The sequence below is a fragment of the Anolis carolinensis genome, unplaced genomic scaffold, assembly GCF_035594765.1.
Source record: "Anolis carolinensis isolate JA03-04 unplaced genomic scaffold, rAnoCar3.1.pri scaffold_19, whole genome shotgun sequence".
Classification (NCBI taxonomy): Eukaryota; Metazoa; Chordata; class Lepidosauria; order Squamata; family Dactyloidae; genus Anolis; species Anolis carolinensis.
In genome coordinates, this window is record NW_026943829.1 from 2,928,478 (window position 1) to 2,950,381 (window position 21,904).

The following is a 21,904-nucleotide window of genomic DNA, read 5'->3' on the forward strand; positions in this document are numbered from 1 at the left end:
AATTCTGGAGGCTGAAGTCCCCAAAAAAGGCACTTTTCACAGCTCTGGATCGTTCCTCACCTCCCAAAGGCACACGCCCAACTGCTCACGCTCAAGATTGCTCATCCTCCCCCAACAAATGGATCATCTATTCATAGTGGGAGGGAAGATTCGTGTGGGAAACTTCCCTGTCAACACTAACAGCAGCTTCTGGGAGCCGGGTGTGATTTTTCTCAAAACCAGGGCAGGCCGGAGAGGGTTAAGCTCCTTATCTCTCTCTGCTGCCCCTTAAACACAACTATTTCCATACCAAATCAATGTCACATCAATGTTGGCTTTCAGGTCATTGCCCTCAGCACTGATACACATACATATCCGATATACATAGTCACACGTTTGCAATCGGCCCACCTAAGAGGCACCCACCTGCTCCTGACACATGATGCTCACCTACGCTCCAAATGGAAACGGGTTTCAAAGTTATTTAACCAACTCCAAACACCCCTGGAAAGGACACCTCTGCTAGGCATGACTGGGTGACACGTCTCCCAATCCGAAGCTGCCCTTGCTGGGAGACGCAACAGGACTGGGGATGTTGGGAGATTCAGTCCTATTGTGTCTCAAGACTGCCGAGGTGAGGAAGAATGAATTAAAGAAATCCCTAGGATCCTACTACGAGGGTTAAATGAAAATTAATGCCTCCACCTTCGTAACTCCTCAACAGATGACAGTCCTGGTGTGCGGCAGGTCCTGGCTTGTTCAGGAGACTCTCCTCTATAGTTCCATTTGGCGGGAAGCCTTAGCATTGAACGGTTGTGTTGTTAAAGTGCAAAGTATGGAACCCTGCGCAGACAGGGAAGCCTTAGCATTGAACGGCTGTGTTGTGAAAGTGCGAAGTATGGAACCCTGCACAGTTCTATTCGGCACGAAGCCTTAGCATTGAACGGTTGTGTTGTTAAAATGTGAAGTATGGAACCCTGCACAGTTCCATTTGGCAGGAAGCCTTAGCATTGAACGGTTGTGTTGTTAAAGTGCGAAGTATGGAACCCTGCACAGTTCCATTTGGCAGGAAGCCTTAACATTGAATGGTTGTGTTGTGAAAGTGTGAAATATGGAACCCTGACCAGACAGGGAAGCCTTAGCATTGAACGGTTGTGTTGTTAAAGTGCGAAGTATGGAACCCTGCACAGTTCCATTTGGCAGGAAGCCTTAGCATTGAACGGTTGTGTTGTTAAAGTGCGAAGTATGGAACCCTGCACAGTTCCATTTGGCAGGAAGCCTTAACATTGAATGGTTGTGTAGTTAAAGTGTGAAGTATGGAACCCTGAGCAGTTACATTTGGCAGGAAGCCTTAGCATTGAACGGTTGTGTTGTTAAAGTGCGAAGTATGGAACCCTCCACAGATGGTCGATCAATGCGACTTAAGCGACGTGCAGTCACTGAATTCTTGACATCAGAAGGTGTCACCACAAAGGAGATTGTGCTGTGTTGTTAAAGGAGATTCATCAGAGAATGCAAGCAGTTTATGGTGATTGTGTTGATGAGTACTCTGAGTCGTTGGGCGAGTAAGTTTAAAGATGTTGAGGTGGGAACATCTGACTTGCGTGACAAACAAAGAGTTGGACGTGACGGCTTCAGAAAACTCATTCATCGTTGGCAGAAATGTATCCAATTGTCTGGTAATTATGTGGAAAAGTGAATAGTGGCAGTTAAGGAGCACATTCTAAGGATTATTTCTGTGTTTGATTTATTAAAATATTCCCATCCAAACCCAAGTAACGAAGGTGGAGGCATTACTTTTCATTCAGCCCCTGTATTGTCCTATGCAAAGATCCAAATGTTGGAAACATGTGGTGGAAGCCCAACACACATCAGAACATGAAATCTGGGGATTCTCAAAAGTGTGTTCAGTAGGACGTGTGAAATGTCCAAAGCAGATCGGATCAGAAAAAGAGTCTGGATGGATCAATCTGGCTCCTCTCTTGTTCTTCGAGTACCTGTTTCCTCAGAAACAGATCTGCTGCAGCTCCAGCCGAGAGGATTGTATTTGATCACAAATGCTTCTGACACAGGAGGAATGTTTCTTACTAAAGACTGCTGCAGGGTGGGTTCCTTCAGGTTCAGAAACAGATAATACCTTAACCTTTCTGCCTTCAGGTGAATTGGACCTTCACAGCATATTTTTCCCATCCATCTGCTTTTTTATCGTGTCAGAAGCGACTTAAGAACATACCACGAGTCATGTCTGGTGTGAGAGGAGCCAAGGATGGCTCCTCAAAGATGGTTTTTCTAATTTGGTCATAATCTGGTGTGAGAGTGAAAACTAAACAGGGGCAATCCCCTAGACCAGTGGTTCCCAACCTGTGGTCCGTGGACCACCAGTGGTCCCTAAGAACTAAAATATGGTCCACTGCCTCACTGTTACTACACCGTTGCAACAAGAGCATCTGATCTCACGAAACTGTCTTATAGTTTCGCAATAGGGATGTCGGGAAGGGAGAGGCTGACGACACATAAAAGGAAGGCACAACAATAAGCCTCCTGACTGTTGCTTCTCCTCCTCCTCCTTCCCCCTGAGCGGAGCCATTCCATATGGCGACTACTGGATGGCATACGTTCTGTATCAGAAACTAGAGCTGATGTGGTCTATCCCATGCAATTTTCCGAATCAGTGTGCCAAATAAGCAAACCGAATCTAAAGTTGACCAAAAGCTAATTCGTATGGCATACGTTCTGTATTAGAAACTAGAGCTGATGTGGTCTATCCAATGCAATTTTCTGAATCAGTGTGCCAAATAACCAAACCGAATCTAAAGTTGACCAAAAGCTGATCTGTATGGAATATGTTCTGCATCAGAAACCAGAGCTGATGTGGTCTATCCCATGCAGTTTTCTGAATCAGTGTGCCAAATAACCAAACCGAATCTAAAGTTGACCAAAAGCTGATTTGTATGGCATATGTTCTGGATCAGAAACTAGAGCTGATGTGGTCTATCCAATGCAATTTTCTGAATCAGTGTGCCAAATAACCAAACTGAATCTAAAGTTGACCAAAAGCTGATTCGTATGGCAAATGTTCTGGATCAGAAACTAGAGCTGATGTGGTCTATCCAATGCAAATTTCTGAATCAGTATGCCAAATAACCAAATTGAATCTAAAGTTGACCAAAAGCTGATTCATATGGCATATGTTCTGCATCAGAAACGAGAGCTGATGTGGTCTATCCCATGCAATTTTCTGAATCAGTGTGCCAAATAACCAAACTGAATCTAAAGTTGACCAAAAGCTGATTCGTATGGCATATGTTCTGGATCAGAAACCAGAGCTGATGTGGTCCATCCAATGCAATTTTCTGAATCAGTGTGCCAAATAACCAAACCGAATCTAAACTTGACCAAACGCTGATTCGTAACGCTTTTGGTACTAATGTTGGGGAGTGGTCCCTGGTCAAAAAAGGTTGGCAACCACTGACTTAGACCTTCAACAATGGCTCAGCCCCACCACAGACTTGTCTTATATTATTATTTTTATTCCAAAGCCTTTGCTCAAGTTTCAAGTAAGACATCCTGGAAAGACCGGTGATTTCCTCAAAAAGCAAAGTAGAAAGCAGTCCCTGTAATTAAGTCCCATTGATACTGCTTTATATCTTTAATTAGATCCCTTTCACACTGGAGTAAAACAAGGATGTCTACTGGCACCAACACTCTTTAATCTATATCTGAACGACATAATACTTGCACTCTCAGGGCCAGAATTTTTTCCACCCACAGTAGGATCCAAGAAAATTTCCATTCTATTGTATGCTGATGACATGGTTCTAATCTCACCTACCCAAATTGGGCTGAGAAGATTGCTTTCCAAGCTTGGTACTCACACACCCATACACACACCATACTTGTGCATTCTCATTCAAGCACTTCCAAAAGCCACTCTTTTTCTCTCCCCAAGAGTCCCATTTGAAGCTCCCTGCGCTGGTTGCTCCCCTTTGAAAAGGCAAAGTGTTGAGAAGTCGTGAAGTCCATGTGGCCATGCATGGTGGAGAGAGGTGGGGAGGGGTCGGAAGATTCGGGGTGGGGGGAGGAAGAGAAGGGTAAGGGGAAGGAAGGGGTGGCATGTGGAGGGCGGGAGGGACGGAACAATGTACAACATAGAGTGTTAGTTTCAGCCCCAGAAAAAAAAAATTGCTCTCCAAATGAAACAAAGCAGGACACAGAAGCAACATGCCCGAAACAATAGATCAGCATGCCATGCGAAGATGACTGGCCGGCAGCAGGACCCCAGGGGAGTGGAACAGGATACGGGGCAGCCAGTGTCGGACCCCCATAAGCCTCCCCAAGGGCGGAGAAGACAGCCCTTCACCACAAAAGGGAGTCCAAGGACAAACCGAAACACCTTGGTAGGAAATTCCAGTATTAGAGGTGTTTCTTTCATCCCGTCCCCTTTAAGGCCTGCGCTGCCGTCTTTGGAGAATTGCCCTTGAGTCCACTCTCCCCATTTCTTCCATTGGAGATCTCTCCCCTCCTCCCAGTAAGTACCCCAGCTGGCTGCCAGTTGCCGTTCTTCCCTGGGGGGCAGCTGGGGTCACAGCGCAGGTGTAACAGCGCACAGAAGTTGCTTCATGAGATGGTGTTTTCCATGGATTTTTTGGGGGAGTGGGATTCGGGGTGGGAGAGGGAAAGGGGGAAATCGAAATCATAAAATAAAATATTGTTTGTCTTTTATCAATTTTGAAAAAAAACCCAAAAAGAATATATTTTTGACTGCCTGTACATGTGAGGGGTTAAATGCAGCGGGTTAAACCGCTAAGCTGCAGAACTTGCTGACTGGAAGGTCGGCGGTTCGAATCCGTGGGACAGGTTGAGCTTCCATTGTTGATTATTTGTGAATGTAATATGTTGGTCAAACTTGCCGATCATTGAACATAAGAGTAAAATTAGAAATCACTCCAGAGAGTCAATACTTTATAAGCATTTTGATGATCTACAGCAGGGGTCCTCAAACTTTTTAAGCCAAGGGCCAGTCCACAATCCTTCAGACTGTTGAGGGGCCGGATTATCATTTGGGAAAAAAAATACAAATTCCGATAGTCAAGTTAATTAGGATTGTTGTTGTTGTTGTTGTTGTGTGACTTCAAGTCATTTCAGACTTTGGGCAAGCCTAAGTCTAAAATTTATTTATTTATTATTTACTGCATTTATTTACTACATTTGTATCACACCCTTCTCACCCCAAAGGGGACTCAAGAGTGGCTTGCAAATTATATGTACATACAATATATTACATTATTAGCATAGCACAATATTAGCATTATATATTACTATACTGAACTATACCACTATACTGTAATATTATTAGTAATATTATATGTAATATAGAATATATAATTAATATTATTTTATGGTATTATTAGTGTTATATTGTATTACATTATAATATTATTATCAATATTATATGTATATACAATATATTATATTATAAAACTGAGGGCGGGGGCCAGGTAAATGACCTCGGAGGGCGGCATCCGGTCCCTGGGCCTTAGTTTGGGGACCCCTGATCTACAGCATAACCCTAAATCTTTTAACTTCCATTGTTAGCCCCAGCTTCCGCTAAGCTAGCATTTTGAAAACATGCAAATGTGAGTAGATCAATAGGTACCACTTTGGTAGGAAAGTAACAGCGTTCCATGCAGTCATGCTGGCCACATGACCTTGGAGGTGTCTACGGACAATGCCTGTACTTTGGCTTAGAAATGGAGATGAGCACCACATCCCAGTCAGACACGACTAGACTTAATGTCAAGACTAAGCTAGCTGTTTGAAAACATGCAAATGTGAGTAGATTAATAGGTACCACTTCAGCGGGAAAGTAACAGCGCTCCATGAAGTCATGCTGGCCACATGATCTTGGAGGCATCTACGGACAACGCCGGTTCTTTGGCTTAGAAATGGAGATGAGCACCACATCCCAGAGTCGGACACGACTGGACTTAATGTCAGGACTAAGCTAGCTGTTTGAAAACATGCAAATGTGAGTAGATCAATAGGTACCGCTTTGGCAGGAAAGTAACAGCGCTCCATGAAGTCATGCTGGCCACATGATCTTGGAGGCGTCTATGAAAAACGCCGGCTCTTCAGCTTAGAAATGGAGATGAGCACTACATCCCAGAGTCGGACACAGCTAGACTTAATGTCAGGGGAAACCTTTACTTTTACATGTGAGACTTCAGGGAAAATTTAGAAAACATTGCAAAAATTACAAGGCTGGAGGCAGGCATTTAATCTTGAGCAAATTAAACCATGTCGGTTTGGAGGAGGGGTCTGCCATGAGGAACATTCTCTGTCTGCTTGAATTGTGTCTGCGTCTCATGCAATTAAAATAAGAGTCTCATTTTGGGATGAAGCAGTAACCGGAATCTTTTATTTCGATTGCTAATTTCTGGGGAACCTGCACACCTGTAGATGTTTTCAAATCCTTGAAAAATCCTACAGATCTCTTGGGAAGAGAGGTAGACAAATATCAGGGTGCTGGAAGAAGCAAAGACCGCAAGAATTGAAGCGATGCTCCAACGGCATCAACTTCGCTGGACTGGCCACGTTGTCTGAATGCCTGATCACTGTCTCCCAAAGCAGCTACTCTACTCCCAACTCAAGAATGGAAAACAGAATGTTGATAGACAGGAAAAGAAATTGAAAGGTGGGCTTAAAGTGAACCTTAAGAACTGTGGCATAGACACTGAGAACTGGGAAGCTCTGGCCCTTGAGTACTCTAATTGGAGGTCAGCTGTGGCCAGCAGTGATGCGGAATTTAAAGGGGCATGAATGGAGGATGAAAGGGAGTGTTCCGTCTCCCAGGAGTTTGATTTGCATTGTTCCATAGTTGTAGGAAATAGCACCCTGATAGTTAATTATTAACAGAGGTTTGCAACCAGCCTGCAGGCCTTTGCTGCTTTCAGCTTGCAAAAGTATCCTTTTGTTCTTGAGACCTCCCCTTTTCCTGGGGATGAAATCTCCATTTTGAGAAGCCTTTTCTGTCTTTTTACTGAAGAGAAAGGAACTCAGATGTGCTTGTGGTCAAGGTAGGCCAGCTCAGACAAGCCATCGTAAGGACTGACCTCTTGCCTCTAAAACTGGTGCTGAGTTCAGATAGGGGAAGACCTGCTCTTTTCAAGATAGCAACTCAGCACTGGGGCAAAGAATATCCCAGGATTTCTTTGCCATTGGAAGAAGCTCTAATTACTTCGTCTCCAAGCTAGCTTTGAGCTTAGATAGTGAACGACCTGCTCCTTTGATATAGCAGCTCAGGGCTAGGGTAGAGAGGATCTCAGGATCTCTTCGCCTTTGGAGGAAGTTAACCCAGCAACTAAGGGGAAAGGCAAGAAAGGAACATCTGCAAGGCTTTATAAGCTGACTATTTGTATTTGTAACCTCAACAATTTGTGCCAAGTCTGCCAAGGACTTTGAGAAAATAAAATCTTGTTTGATTGTTCAACTTGAAGTGACTGGTTACTGGGATTCCTGAGCTTCAAAGTAAGGCCCCCGCAGTTCACCCGGGCAAAGAAAGAAGCACATCTTAAAGCTCTAAAAGGTGCCTGGGTGTGACGGCATAGGGAGAAACGTACCAAGTGGATGGCGTGTCAATCCAACCCTGACCGGGACCACCTTCCACCTGGAAACCAATGCCCTCACTTTGGAAGAACATGCAGGTCAAGAACAGGGCTACGTATCCACATCCAAGACACTAAACTTGGAAGGCCATCATACTTGGACAACAAAGGATCGCCTAAGTAAGTAAGTAAGTTTTCAACTTCAGCACCCAGAAGGTGTGATCATCATAGTCCTCTATGGATTATGGGAGGTGCAGTCCAAACCATCTGGAAGGCCCAACATGTCCCAAGCGTGCCCATGGATATTGTTACACGACCTTGTGAAATTATATCATTTATTTTATATGTGTTGCATCACCTATGCTGATGGCCCTCAATTTTTTGCTGGCCTGCTACTGGTTATTGTGGGGCTGACCCATGCCAAACACTGTCAGCAAATGGTACCCAGCTGCATTGCAGAATATCTAGGTATTATTTTGGAATCTGAAGTAGCAAAGCCCACATATGCCTTTGCACCTCCTAAGCAGTAAATAGAAAATCTGCCACCTGAGTGTGAGGCTCACCTTTCAGACTACATGGAAGATGGATGGGGATTATGGGAGTAATAGCCCAACATCATCTATTGTTTGTCCTATCAGTCAGAGCTGGGTTTGGGTCCAATGAGGGCTGTTGGGTACTTTCGGAAAATGTATTTCCATTGTGCAATCACCCTGCCACAAGCATGAAATGTGACGCCAGTTCAAGAGATGGTTGTCTCCGACTTGTAACTCTCTTGTATGTTCCTGGAACGACGTCCATCTTTTTTGTTTCTCGCTCCGAGGCAGGGAGGAGACATTAAACGAACAGTGCTCTTCGGCCTGGAGGATGGAGCGATAGAACCCAGGCTGGGCTGTGGCGCAAGCTGGTTAGCAGCCAGCTGCAATAAATCACTCTGACCAAGAGGTCATGAGTTCAAGGCCAGCCCATGTCGGGGTGGCACTTGACAATTAAAATAAAAAATAGCCCCTGCTCGTTGTTGACCTAAGCAACCCGAAAGATAGTTGCAGCTATCAAATAGGAAATTTAGGTACCACTTATATGTGGGGAGGCTAATTTATGACACCATAAAAATCACCCAGCTGCCGTTCGATGATGAAGCAGCTGCTCCCCCTGTGGCCGGAATCAAGCATACCCTCAGGAAGCTGGAGAAGGTTTAAATTGCCTCTGTGTCTGTCTCTGTCTCTGTTCTATGTTTATATGGCATTGAATGTTTGCCTTATATGTGTACAATGTGATCCGCCCTGAGTCCTCTTCGGGGTGAGAAGGGCAGAATATAAATACTATAAATAAATAAATCCAAATCCAAGCCCAATAGTCCACAGTGGCTTGGAAGATGAGAATAATGATTTAATCAAGAGTCGGAAAGTCTTATCTTAAATTAGAGTTTTATGTAAATATTCAAAAACATTTAACCTACCGATACCTCAATTAATGTAATTTTATCAGTATCTATTTTTATTTCTGAAATGTACCGCTCTCGACTTATACTGGAGTCAATGTTTTCCCAGGCTTTTTGTGGTAAAATTCGGTGCCTCGGCTTATATTCGGGTCAGCTTATACTCGAGTATATACGGTAATTTTATTGGTATCTCGGTTTATACTGGAGTCAATGTTTTCCCAGTTTTCTTGTGGTAAAATTAGGTGCCTCGGCCTAAATTTGGGTTGGCTTATACTCAAGTATATACGGTAATTTTATTGGTATCTCGGTTTATACTGGAGTCAATGTTTTCCCAGTTTTCTTGTGGTAAAATTAGGTGCCTTGGCCTAAATTTGGGTTGGCTTATACTCAAGTATATACGGTAATTTTATTGGTATCTCGGCTTATACTGGAGTCAACATTTTCCCAGTTTTCTTGTGGTAAAATTAGGTGCCTCGGCTTATATTCGGGTCAGCTTATACTTGAGTATATACAGTAATTTTATTGGTATCTCGGCTTATACTCGAGACAATGTTTTCCCAGTTTTCTTGTGGTAAAATTAGGTGCCTCGGCTTATATTCGGGTTGGCTTATACTCGAGTATATACAGTAATTTTATTGGTATCTCGGCTTATACTGGAGTCAATGTTTTCCCAGTTTTCTTGTGGTAAAATTAGGTGCCTCGGCTTATATTAGAGTTGGCTTATACAGTATATGTAGCTCTATTTCACTAGTTCATTATTATCTTTGCATTTGTGGCTTGGGTTAGGGTTAGGGTGCAGCAGTGTGTTTTAATCCGACTCCCTCAAAGGCAGTAATTTTAAAAAGCCCAATTATTGATTATTTTTAAAAAAAACTGAGGAGGGAAAGGGAAGAGGTAAAACCCACGGCAAACGAAATGATTAGACAATTAGACTGATATCTACCAGGTAATGCAGTTTGTTTACCATAGCGTGTCCAATTCCTGCGTGCTGTATGCATAAAAAAATAATCGAAACAAACGGAAAAAAAACAAAAATCGAGAGGGGAGGGGATAAAACGGGGAGGGGGAAAAAAATGACCAACCATGAAAAGTCAAGGGAGATAATAAAAAAAAGAGGAAAAATAATTTTCCCCAGTTCTCATGACCAGCAAAACGAGAGACACTAAACCACACGATCCCGCCCTTCCCAGAGAACGCCACCCCAAATACGACACCCCCCCCAAACATCCCAACTTTCTACATCTTGGTTAGTAAGGAAAGAACGGAACAAAAATGGAAAAGACTGGAGAACGAAAAGAAAGGAACGACCGACATTCCGTGAATGGCACAAAAGGTTAGTTTTGGTTCCACCGGCTGAGGAGTCGAGTCTTCCCCGCGAGCCCTGCCCCTCGTCCGACCCAGAAGCGTGTTAGTAACACACAACGACAAAAGTTGCCAACGCAATCTCTTAACAAGGTGGTTCGGGGGGTTCGGGGTGGGAGGGTGAGGGTGAGCGGGGTGGGAGGATGGAGGGACAAAGCAAGGCCCATGTTAGCAGTATTAGTAAATCCAAGGCGGCCAGTTTTAGAGAAGGGAAAGGGGAGGAGGGGGGCGGGGGGGGGCCCTGGCTGGGGTTGGTTTGTCCCAGTCGTGGTGTGGGGCACAGTGGTGGCTGCTGCGAGGAGATAAGGGCGGTATCCAAGTGGCTTGGAGAAAGAGAGAAAGAGAGAGAGAGCAGCCAGAGACGCCGTGGGGACGAGGACGGGGACAACTTCCCCCAGTCTTCCTTCCCCAGGGATTAACCAATGCCAAGGTGACGCTAAAAGTGGGGGGAAGGACGGAAGAAATCTGTCAAGGGGTTCAGCAGAAAGAGCAGGGACCAGCGAGAGAACCACGAGAAGGAAACGTCCGTTCTGTGAAACCCAATGGCACGGCGGAGGAGAAACGTGTAGCCCTCCAGACATGTGGCACTGCAAAACCATCTACGACCAGGGAAGGGATAGAAAATAGTATACTTTCGCATCTACAGCTCCCCCTGTGGCCGGAATCGTGAAGCTGGAAAAAAATGTTAAATGCCTCTGTGTCTGTCTATATATGTTGTTTGTCTGTTGGCATTGAATGTTTATTTATTTATTTATTTACAGTATTTATATTCCACCCTTCTTTCTCACCCCGAAGGGGACTCAGGGCGGATTACAATGAACACATATATGGCAAACATTCAATGCCAACAGACAAACAACATTCAGTTTTTTAGACAGACACAGAGGCATTTTTAACATCTTTCCAGCTTCACGATTCTGGCCACAGGGGGAGCTGTTGCTTCACCGTCCATTGGTGGATGTTCTTCCTCATTTTGCCATTGTAATCCGCCCTGAGTCCCCTTCGGGGTGAAAAGGGCGGAATATAAATACTGTAAATAAATAATAATAAATAAATATATCATATTAACTCTTATAGAGACAATGTAAGCTAAACGGGGCCGGGCTGTGGCGCAGGCTGGTGAGCAGCCTGCTGCAATAAATCACTCTGACCAAGAGGTCATGAGTTCGAGGCCAGCCCATGGTGGGTTGAGCACCCGTCAATTAAAAAATAATGACCTAACAACTCGAAAGATAGTTGCATCTATCAAGTAGGAAATAAGGTACCACTTATAAAGTTGGGAGGCGAATTTAACTAATTTACGACGTTGGAATGAGGAAGTGCGGCCACAGTGGATGATGAAGCAGCTGCTGCTCCCTGTGGCCAGAATCGAACATCCCCTCAGGAGAAGGTTAAATTGCCTCTGTGTCTGTCTCTATAAATACTGTAAATAAATAATAAATAAATATATCATATTAACTCTTATAGAGACAATGTAAGCTAAATGGGGCCGGGCTGTGGCACAGGCTGGTGAGCAGCCTGCTGCAATAAATCACTCTGACCAAGAGGTCATGAGTTCAAGGCTAGCCCATGGTGGGTTGAGCACCCGTCAATTAAAAAATAATGACCTAGCAACTCGAAAGATAGTTGCATCTATCAAGTAGGAAATAAGGTACCACTTATAAAGTGGGGAGGCAAATTTAACTAATTTACGACGTTGGAATGAGGAAGTGCGGTCACAGTGGATGATGAAGCAGCTGCTCCTCTCCTTCCAGAAGAGCTTAAAAACCTGGCTCTTCCAAAAGGCCTTCGATGTTTAATTGTTGCTGGATTGATCTATCTGTCCATTCCATAATAGTCCCATTGTTGTTGACTTGCCATTTTATACCGCACTTTATTGTCCATTCAACTGTGAAATTTCTGCACTTTGCCTGGGATCTACGACTTAGTCTCCTGTTTTTAATACTGTATCCTGCTTGTTGATTTTAATGATTGTTTTTATTGATGTTGATGTTTTTTACTGGGATAATTGTTTTATTGCTTTGTTACTGTTATTTGTTTGTTTTATCGGGCCAGGCCCCATGTAAGCCGCCCCGAGTCCCTTCGGGGAGAAGGGGCGGGGTATAAAAATAAAGTTGTTGTTGTTGTTGTTATTATTATTATTATTATTATTAGCTGCTCCCCTCTGTGGCCAGAATCGAACATCCCCTCAGGAGAAGGTTAAATTGCCTCTGCGTCTGTCTCTGTCTCGGTTCTATGTGTATATAGACATTGAATGTTAGCCCTGAATCCCCTTCGGGGTGAGAAGGGTAGAATGTAAATACTGCAAATAAATAAATAAATAAATAAAGTAACAAAGGACCTGTGCCCCTCCCTTTCTCTTTGAGCTGGTGCCTCTCTCCAGAAAGTTCCAAGGACAGAGTAAAGAAGTGAGATCACAGGCACCACTGTCAGGATGTGAAAGCCCAGCACTCATAACAGCTGAACTCTCCACATCCCATCAAAGCAATGGGGGCCTAGGAGATAATCTAAATGTGCCAAAGAGGTGTGGAGGCGAGGAAGACCCTCAGTAACTGGTCAAGTTTTGATAAGCCAAGATATATATTCTTTGTTTCCTGTGCCATGCTTCACAGCAGCCATTTGCAAGTACAGTAGAGTCTCACTTATCCAAGCCTCGCTTATCCAAGCTCCTGGATTATCCAAGGCATTTTTGTAGTCAATGTTTTCAATATATCATATTTTGGTGCTAAATTCCTAAATACAGCAATTACAACATAACATTACTGCGTATTGAACTACTTTTTCTGTCAAATTTGTTGTAAAACATGGTGTTTTGGTGCTTAATTTGTCAAATCATAACCTAGTTTGATGTTTAATAGGCTTTTCCTTAATCCTTCCTTATTATCCAAGATATTTGCTTATCCAAGGTTCTGCCGGCTCGTTTAGCTTGGATAAGTGAGACTCTACTGTACAAACCTTTTGTGTGTACACGGCTGTTTGCGTTCTCATAGCTATGGTGAAAATAAACTTTGCTTTTGGAGTCTCACGAGATTAGATTTTCTGTCTGATTGCCTCCTGTGCCAGGACTCCTTTTGAGTACTTGCTGGCTAGGCTGATGGGAGCCAGCTGTCCAGCAAACTCTGGAAGGCTTCATGGTCCCAAATCCTCTCAGAAGCTCTTCCAGGAAGGATTTTGGAGACTTGCACACACATATTCTTCTGGGGATGCTCTACTCTCGTTCCCACCACTATCACAGGCTCGGCTTGTTGGAACGAGAGAGGGGGCCTTCTTTGTGGTGACCTCTCGGCTCTAGAATCCCTCCCTAGGGAAATTAGACTGGCCCCAACCCTGTCTGCCGGGCTGCGGCGCAGGCTGGTTAACAGCCAGCTGCAATAAATCACTATGAGTTCGAGGACAGCCGTGTCAGAGTGAGCACCCGACAATTAAAAAAAAAATAGCCCTGCTCGTTGTTGACCTAAGCAACCTGAAAGATAGTTGCATTTATCAAGTAGGAAATTTAGGTACCGCTTATGTGGGGAGGTTAATTTAACTAATTTACAACACCATAAAAATCATCCAGCAGCATTTGAGGAAGTATCCAAGGACTCGGCATCACAGTGGATAATAAAGCAGCTGCTCCCCCTGTGGCCGGAATCGAGCATACCCTCAGGAAGCTGGAAGCTGGAGAAGGTTAAATTGCCTCTGTGTCTGTCTTTGTCTCTGTCTCTATGTTCATATGGCATTGAATGTTTGCCATGTATGTGTACATTGTGATCCGCCCATTGTGATCCAGAGCGCACGTGGTAGCCCTCACAGCTCTAAGGAACTTGACCATGTCATCAGACTGAACACACTGAAACAAATCCATCAAACTAGGACAGACAGGTGCCTTAGATGCATTATTGGAGCTACCATAATGCTGGTGTCTAAGTCGGAGTGGATCTTTTCGGGGTGAGAAAGAAGGGTGGAATAAAAATACAGTAGAGTCTCACTTATCCAACATAAACGGGCCGGCAGAATGTTGGATAAGTGAATATGTTGGATAATAAGAAGGGATTAAGGAAACGCCTATTAAACATCAAATTAGTTTATGATTTTACAAATTAAGCACCAAAACATCATGTTATACAACAAATTTGAGAGAAAAAGTAGTTCAATATGCAGTAATGCTATGTAGTAATTACTGTATTTACGAATTTAGCACCAAAATATCAAGATGTATTGAAAACATTGACTACAAAAATGCGTTGGATAATCCAGAATGTTGGATTAGTGAGTGTTGGATAAGTGAGACTCTACTGTACTGTAAATAAATAAAGATTTTGCTAATCTATCTCCTGTCAACCTAGCAGTTCGAAAACATTATTATTATTATTATTATTATTATTATTATTATTATTATTATTATTATTATGGATTGGGATTGAAGGAGTATCACAGTGTTATAACTATGCACTGCATAAGTGTGAGAACGCCTATGGTCACACACTTACATGCCATTTTTCTTGCCTCGATTCTCTTGTTTTCAGCCCTTTTGAAATCCATGGTTTGGCTGCCAACCTGCCTTCAATGCTGAAGGGTGAAAAGGGGGTGTATGGGGGCCTCCTCCTTATAACTTGCCTTTAGGATTCACAGAACAAGACTCTTCCCTACCACCTTCCCCACCCACACCAGCCCTTCCAACCCAAGCACAGCCCTCTGTGTGTAATACACCCTTCAATTCATTGCAAGCGCTGAAAATTCAACCGTCAAAATAACATCCTGTCAAGTGAATGACGCCCAAGAAGGGCACGGGGTAGCCCTAGTGTCCAGACACCAAGCAGAGGAAGGGATTTAGAAGCAAAAGGAGGAGGATGGAAGTCAGGCAAAACAGCTTAGCTCTTGTTTTAAACCATCCATTAAACAGGAAGGCTAAATGAATCCTCACGCCTCTCCTCGGGTGCAGAGTTTGCACTGCTCTGAGATCTGCGGATATAGAAAGGGATGGAAATACTTGACTACTGGTCATTTTCCGGCCCCAATTTAAGGTGCAGGTTATTACCTACGAGATTGGAATGAAAGGTAATGCCTCCACCTTTGTAACTGGTCTGCGGCAGGTCCTGGCTTGTTCAGTAGACTCTCCTCTACAGTTCCGTTTGGTGGGAAGCCTTAGCATTGAACAGTTGTGTTGTTAAAGTGCCAAGTATGGAACCCTGCGCAGACGGGGAAGCCTTAGCATTGAACGGTTGTGTTGTTAAAGTGCCAAGTATGGAACCCTGCGCAGACGGGGAAGACTTAGCATTGAACGGTTGTGTTGTTAAGGTGCAAAGTATGGAACCCTGCGCAGACAGGGAAGCCTTAGCATTGAACGGTTGTGTTGTTGAAGTGTGAAGTATGGAACCCTGCGCAGACAGGGAAGCCTTAGCATTGAACGGTTGTGTTGTTAAAGTGCAAAGTATGGAACCCTGCGCAGACGGGGAAGCCTGAGCATTGAACGGTTGTGTTGTTAAAGTGCGAAGTATGGAACCCTGCGCAGACGGGGAAACCTTAGCATTGAACGGTTGTGTTGTTAAAGTGCCAAGTATGGAACCCTGCGCAGATAGGGAAGCCTTAGCATTGAACGGTTGTGTTGTTAAAGTGCCAAGTATGGAACCCTGCGCAGACGGGGAAGCCTTAGCATTGAACGGTTGTGTTGTTAAGGTGCAAAGTATGGAACCCTGCGCAGACAGGGAAGCCTTAGCATTGAACGGTTGTGTTGTTAAAGTGCGAAGTATGGAACCCTGCGCAGATAGGGAAGCCTTAGCATTGAACGGTTGTGTTGTTAAAGTGCCAAGTATGGAACCCTGCGCAGACGGGGAAGCCTTAGCATTGAACGGTTGTGTTGTTAAGGTGCAAAGTATGGAACCCTGCGCAGACAGGGAAGCCTTAGCATTGAACGGTTGTGTTGTTAAAGTGCAAAGTATGGAACCCTGCGCAGACGGGGAAGCCTTAGCATTGAACGGTTGTGTTGTTAAAGTGCCAAGTATGGAACCCTGCGCAGACGGGGAAGCCTTAGCATTGAACGGTTGTGTTGTTAAAGTGCCAAGTATGGAACCCTGCGCAGACGGGGAAACCTTAGCATTGAACGGTCCAATGCTAAGGCTTCCCCGTCTGCACAGGGTTCCATACTTTGCGCTTTAACAACACAACCGTTCAATGCTAAGGCTTCCCACCAAATGGAACTAACTGTAGAGGAGAGTCTACTGAAAAAGCCAGGACCTGCCGCAGACCAGTACTGCCATCTGTTGAGGAGTTAACGAAGGTGGAGGCATTACTTTTCATTCAACCCTCGTAAATTCCTTAGAGAAGGGGAGATTGTTTCTGTGTGGCCCAAAGGGGAAAATATAGGAAAGGAAAGCTCTGGGATGCACTGGGAGGCAGCACATAAGAGAAGCACTCCTCTATGTCACCTTGACGCCAGCGCTTTGCCATAATGAGCATCACATCGGGACCCATATAAATATAAAAAGCCACTTGGCTGCGAGCTGCCAGCTTGAATGAAGACAACGCTGCAGCAGTGGAAGGCACATGCGTGGAGAAAGCCCCAACGCGGCTCCGTTCCGTCAGAAAGAGTCTGGCTGCAAAGCCGGGAAGGGGCTCAAAGGGAGGGCAGCCCAGTTGAACGGCAGCCATGCGGCATGGAGAGGAAGTGGGAGAAGGCAGGCTGCGGATCCGGAACTGTAGTTCTTGGAGCCGTGAACTCCCACAAATGGGTTGCGCTGTGCAGGTGCAAAATTACCCAGTTGTGCGAGTCACAGGGTGCATCTACACTGTAGAATTAAAAGCAGCTTGACATCACTTTGTTATAGCTTTAGAATATTGAGGTGTTAAAGCGCTGAGCTGCTGAACTTGCGGATCAAAAGGTCACAAGTTTGAATCCGGGGATCAGAGTGAGCACCTGCTGTTAGCTCCGGCTTCTGCCAACCTAGCAGTTCAAAAACGTGCAAATGTGAGTACATCAATAGGTACCGCTCTGGTGGGATGGTAACAATGCTCCATGCAGTTATGTCAGTCGCCACATGACCTTGGAGGTGTCTATGGACAACGCCAGCTCTTCGGCTTAGAAATGGAGATGAGCACCAACCCCCAGAGTGTGAGTAGATCAATAGGTACTGCTCCGGTAGGAAGGTAATGGTGCTCCATGCAGTGACCACATGACTTTGGAGGTGTCTACAGACAACGCCGACTCTTCGGCTTAGAAATGGAGATGAGCACCAACCCCCAGAGTGTGAGTAGATCAATAGGTACTGCTCTGGTAGGAAGGTAATGGTGCTCCATGCAGTGACCACGTGACTTTGGAGGTGTCTACAGACAACGCCGGCATTTTGGCTTAGAAATGGAGATGAGCACCAACCCCCAGAGTGTGAGTAGATCAATAGGTACTGCTCAGGCGGGAAGGTAATGGTGCTCCATGCAGTGACCACATGACTTTGGAGGTGTCTACGGACAATGCCGACTCTTCGGCTTAGAAATGGAGATGAGCACCAACCCACAGAGTGTGAGTAGATCAATAGGTACTGCTCCGGTAGGAAGGTAATGGTGCTCCATGCAGTGACCACATGACTTTGGAGGTGTCTACGGACAATGCCGACTCTTCGGCTTAGAAATGGAGATGAGCACCAACCCACAGAGTGTGAGTAGATCAATAGGTACTGCTCCGGTAGGAAGGTAATGGTGCTCCATGCAGTGACCACGTGACTTTGGAGGTGTCTACGGACAACGCCGGCTCTTCGGCTTAGAAATGGAGATGAGCACCAACCCACAGGGTGTGAGTAGATCAATAGGTACTGCTCAGGCGGGAAGGTAGTGCTGCTCCATGCAGTCATGCCAGTGGCTACATGACCTTGGAGGTGTCTATGGACAACGCTGGTTTTTTGGCTTAGAAATGGAGATGAGCATCAAGCCCCAGAGTCAGACACAACTGGACTTCACATCAGGGGAAAACCTTTACCTTTATCCACTATGGAATATTGGAGTTATAGTTTTATAAGGTCTTCTCTGCCAAATAGTGCTGCCAAACTCCAACTGAGCCATAGCATTGAGCCATAACACTTAAAGTGATGTCAAACTGCATTCATTTGATAGTGCGGATGAACTCATAGAGACCCCAATGAATATTTCTGGAAAGTCCAACCTGCTGAAACAATTTTCTTCCAACCTGGTGGACTTCATGTATATGAGCCTACGTTTCTCATAATTCATAGTCACCCCATAGGGTGATGGGAGGTATAGTTTGATGCGCCCGGAGGTCTCTAGGTTTAAGAAGGCTGTGCTAAAAAGAATGGGCATTGGTAGGGTTAGGTAGTGAAAGGGAATATGAATTTTCTTTGCTTTAACCGGATGGTGTAGACAAGCAATATCTGGGGACCCAAAGTCAGAAACCATTATGTTGGTCCTTTGTTTTTAGGGCCAGGGTTAAACCACCATTTGTAGTAAATCTTGTCAATCGAAAGGCTGACAGTTCGAAGCCTGGGTCAGGGTGAGCTCCTGCTCTTTAGCCCAGATAAAAAGGTATCACTTTAAAGTGGGGAGGTATTTTAAGACACCTATAAGGAAATGCCAGAAAAATACAGGCAATTTGATCAAGAAGGAAGCTCACAAACAAAGCTTTTTGGCGCAGGGAGATGGAGCGACAGTGCCCCTTGTGGCCGGAACTGAGCATAAGCCTCAAAGATGCCGAAGATGGGAAAGCCTATATCTATATCTATATATCTATACCTCTATCTAGATACAATTGTCTAAACAGCATTTAATGTTTGCCACATGTGTATGTTCTGTGATCCACCCTGAGAGAAGGGCGGGATATAAATACTGTAAACAAATAAATAAAAGCCTTCCTCTCGATGGTGTCTGGAACGGGAAGGATACAGATACGGATGAAGAAACTCAAATAACCATATGCGTTGTTTGTGCCCCACAGTCCAGCCCTATCTTCCTATTTCCACCCGCAACCCACAAGCGAGAAGCCGCGTGCTTGGCGCCCACCACTCACCTGGCGCAGGTTTCTGGTCACACGGATGTCGTGCCAGTTGTTATCATTAAACTTGCCATTGACGGGTTCCACCAGCGCCTCGAAGGCCCCCGAGCCCAAGTTGATGACCAGCCAGACGGCGCCGCTCTTCAGCGAGAGGTTGACATAGTCGGCCGACTTGCCCGTGTGGAGCATCAAGCCGTTGCGCTGCAAGGTGCGGAAGGAGAGGGTGATTTCGTCGGTGCTGCTTTGGATGGGGTTGTGGGACAGGTCGTAGCAGAAGAATTCGTTCCCCTTGAACGTCGCCACAAACTCTTCTTTCCCTGCAAAGGAGAGACAAAGAGCCAGGAAAGGTGAGGGATGGGTGACAGAACGAAGAGCATGGTGAGCATCAAAGACACCCAAAGTGTCCTTCACCTTGGGCATGCAACATGGTGTGGTCAATATGGTCAAGATTATTATTTTTTATTTTTTAAATTTTTATTGGTAGTTTTTAAAAATTGTGATAGGCATAGATACAAACATGAAATACAATAATAAAAAAGGAGAGAGAGAAAAGAAAAGAAAAGGGAATATCTCTTTATATGGCAAGTGTCATGAGGTGATGATTTGAGAAAGGATAGGGAGAGAAGAAGAAAAAATATCTATATATACCGTATATACTTGAGTATAAGCCGACCTGAATATAAGCCGAGACACCTCATTTTACCACAAAAAAACTGGGAAAACATTGACTCCAGTATAAGCCGAGGGTAGGAAATTTCAGAAATAAAAATAGATACAGTAGAGTCTCACTTATCCAAGCCTCGCTTATCCAAGCTTCTGGATAACCCAAGCCATTTTTGTAGTCAATATTTTCAATATATCGTGATATTTTGGTGCGAAATTCGTAAATACAGTAATTACAACATAATATTACTGTGTATTGAACTACTTTTTCTGTCAAATTTGTTGTATAACATGATGTTTTGGTGCTTAATTTGTAAAATCATAACCTAATTTGATGTTTAATAGGCTTTTCCTTAATCCCTCCATATTATCCAAGATATTCACTTATCCAAGCTTCTGCTGGCCCGTTTAGCTTGGATAAGTGAGACTCTACTGTACCAATAAAATTACTGTATATACTTGAGTATAAGCCGACCCAAATATAAGCCGAGACACCTCATTTTACCACAAAAAAACTGAGAAAACATTGAGTCCAGTATAAGCCGAGGGTAGGAAATTTCAGAAATAAAAACAGATACCAATAAAATTACATTAATTGAGGCATCAGTAGGTGAAATGTTTTTGAATATTTATATAAAGCTCAAATTTAAGATAAGACTGTCCAACTCTGATCAAATCATTATTCTCATCTTCTTCAATGTAAATGTGCTTATGTATCCTTTTAATAATAATAGAGTAAAACAATACATGTAATAATAAATAGAGTAAAATAATAAATGCAATAATAATAATAATAATAATAATAATAATAATAAGATCAGAGTGAAATAATAAATGTATTATTAATAATAATAAAAACAGAGTAAAATAAATGTAATAGTAGCAACAATAATAGAGAAAAATAATAAATGTAATAATACCAATAATAATAGAGAAAAATAATAAATGTACCATACATTCTCGAGTATAAGCTGACCTAAATATAAGCCAACCAGGACCCTCACCCGAGAATAAGCCAAGGGGGGCTTTTTCAGTCTTAAAAAAGGGTTGAAAAACTAGGCTTATACTCGAGTATATACAGTATTTAAATATATACATAGGACAAAAAAAAGGAAAAAGGAGAGAATACATAAATAAAAATACAGTGACTTCCATCTGTTGCACATTTTCTATAAAACGTTTTTGATTACCTTTTCTTCTAGTGTCAGTATCTTCTTACAATCATTCTATAATAACACATCTTCACCTTAAATCAACACTTTCAATTGCTCTTCTTTCAAGTAATTTTTCTTTATCAGATCCCAGTTTGTTTGTTTTTTTCAGTCTACCATGATTATTTTTAATAAGTACATCAACGTATCCATATTCATTATTCCCAACACCTTATTTATCCAACTGTTTATCTCAGGAGTTTCTTTTTCCAATATTTGGCATATGTCATTCTCGCTGCTGTAATGAGATAACTGAATAGTATTTCTTTATTTTTTTTCTTTATCGATATTAAGCATCCCTAAGAGAAAGTATTTTGGGTCCAGATCTATTTTAATTTGCAACATCTTTTGAATTTTTTGATGAATTTCTTTCCAATATGGTCAAGATTATTGACGAGGAGAAATACAAGCTATAAATCCCTCCAGTATTTTTGTTGGTCGTGTGCGTTCTGTGTGCCAAGTTAGTTCCAGGTCCAGAGTGTTCTGAGACTGCAGGTGAACTATACATCCCAGTCTCTATAACTCATATAAATTATGGTGAATTCTCTCTAAACCTCTCTAGTATGTTCAGTTGCTGATCAATTCCTCTGTTTTCTGTTTGCCATAGAAAATAATAGGAAAGGGTTATGGGAGAGGCAGTGGGTGGGGTCGTACAAATTCCAAACCAATGGAG

General features: G+C 43.6%; 1 protein-coding gene across 1 annotated transcript; it reads right to left on the reverse strand.

Moving 5' to 3' along the window:
* Positions 1-8,589: 8,589 nt before the first annotated feature.
* LOC134294731 (neurexin-2-like) lies at positions 8,590-20,522 on the reverse strand. Its single transcript, XM_062966368.1, has 2 exons — positions 19,373-20,522; positions 8,590-10,009 (listed from the first exon to the last, which is right to left on the reverse strand). The coding sequence occupies exons 1-2, from the start codon at positions 19,775-19,777 to the stop codon at positions 9,941-9,943; spliced, it is 474 nt and encodes a 157-aa protein (XP_062822438.1). The 5' UTR covers positions 19,778-20,522; the 3' UTR covers positions 8,590-9,940.
* Between the last annotated feature and the right edge of the window lie 1,382 nt (positions 20,523-21,904).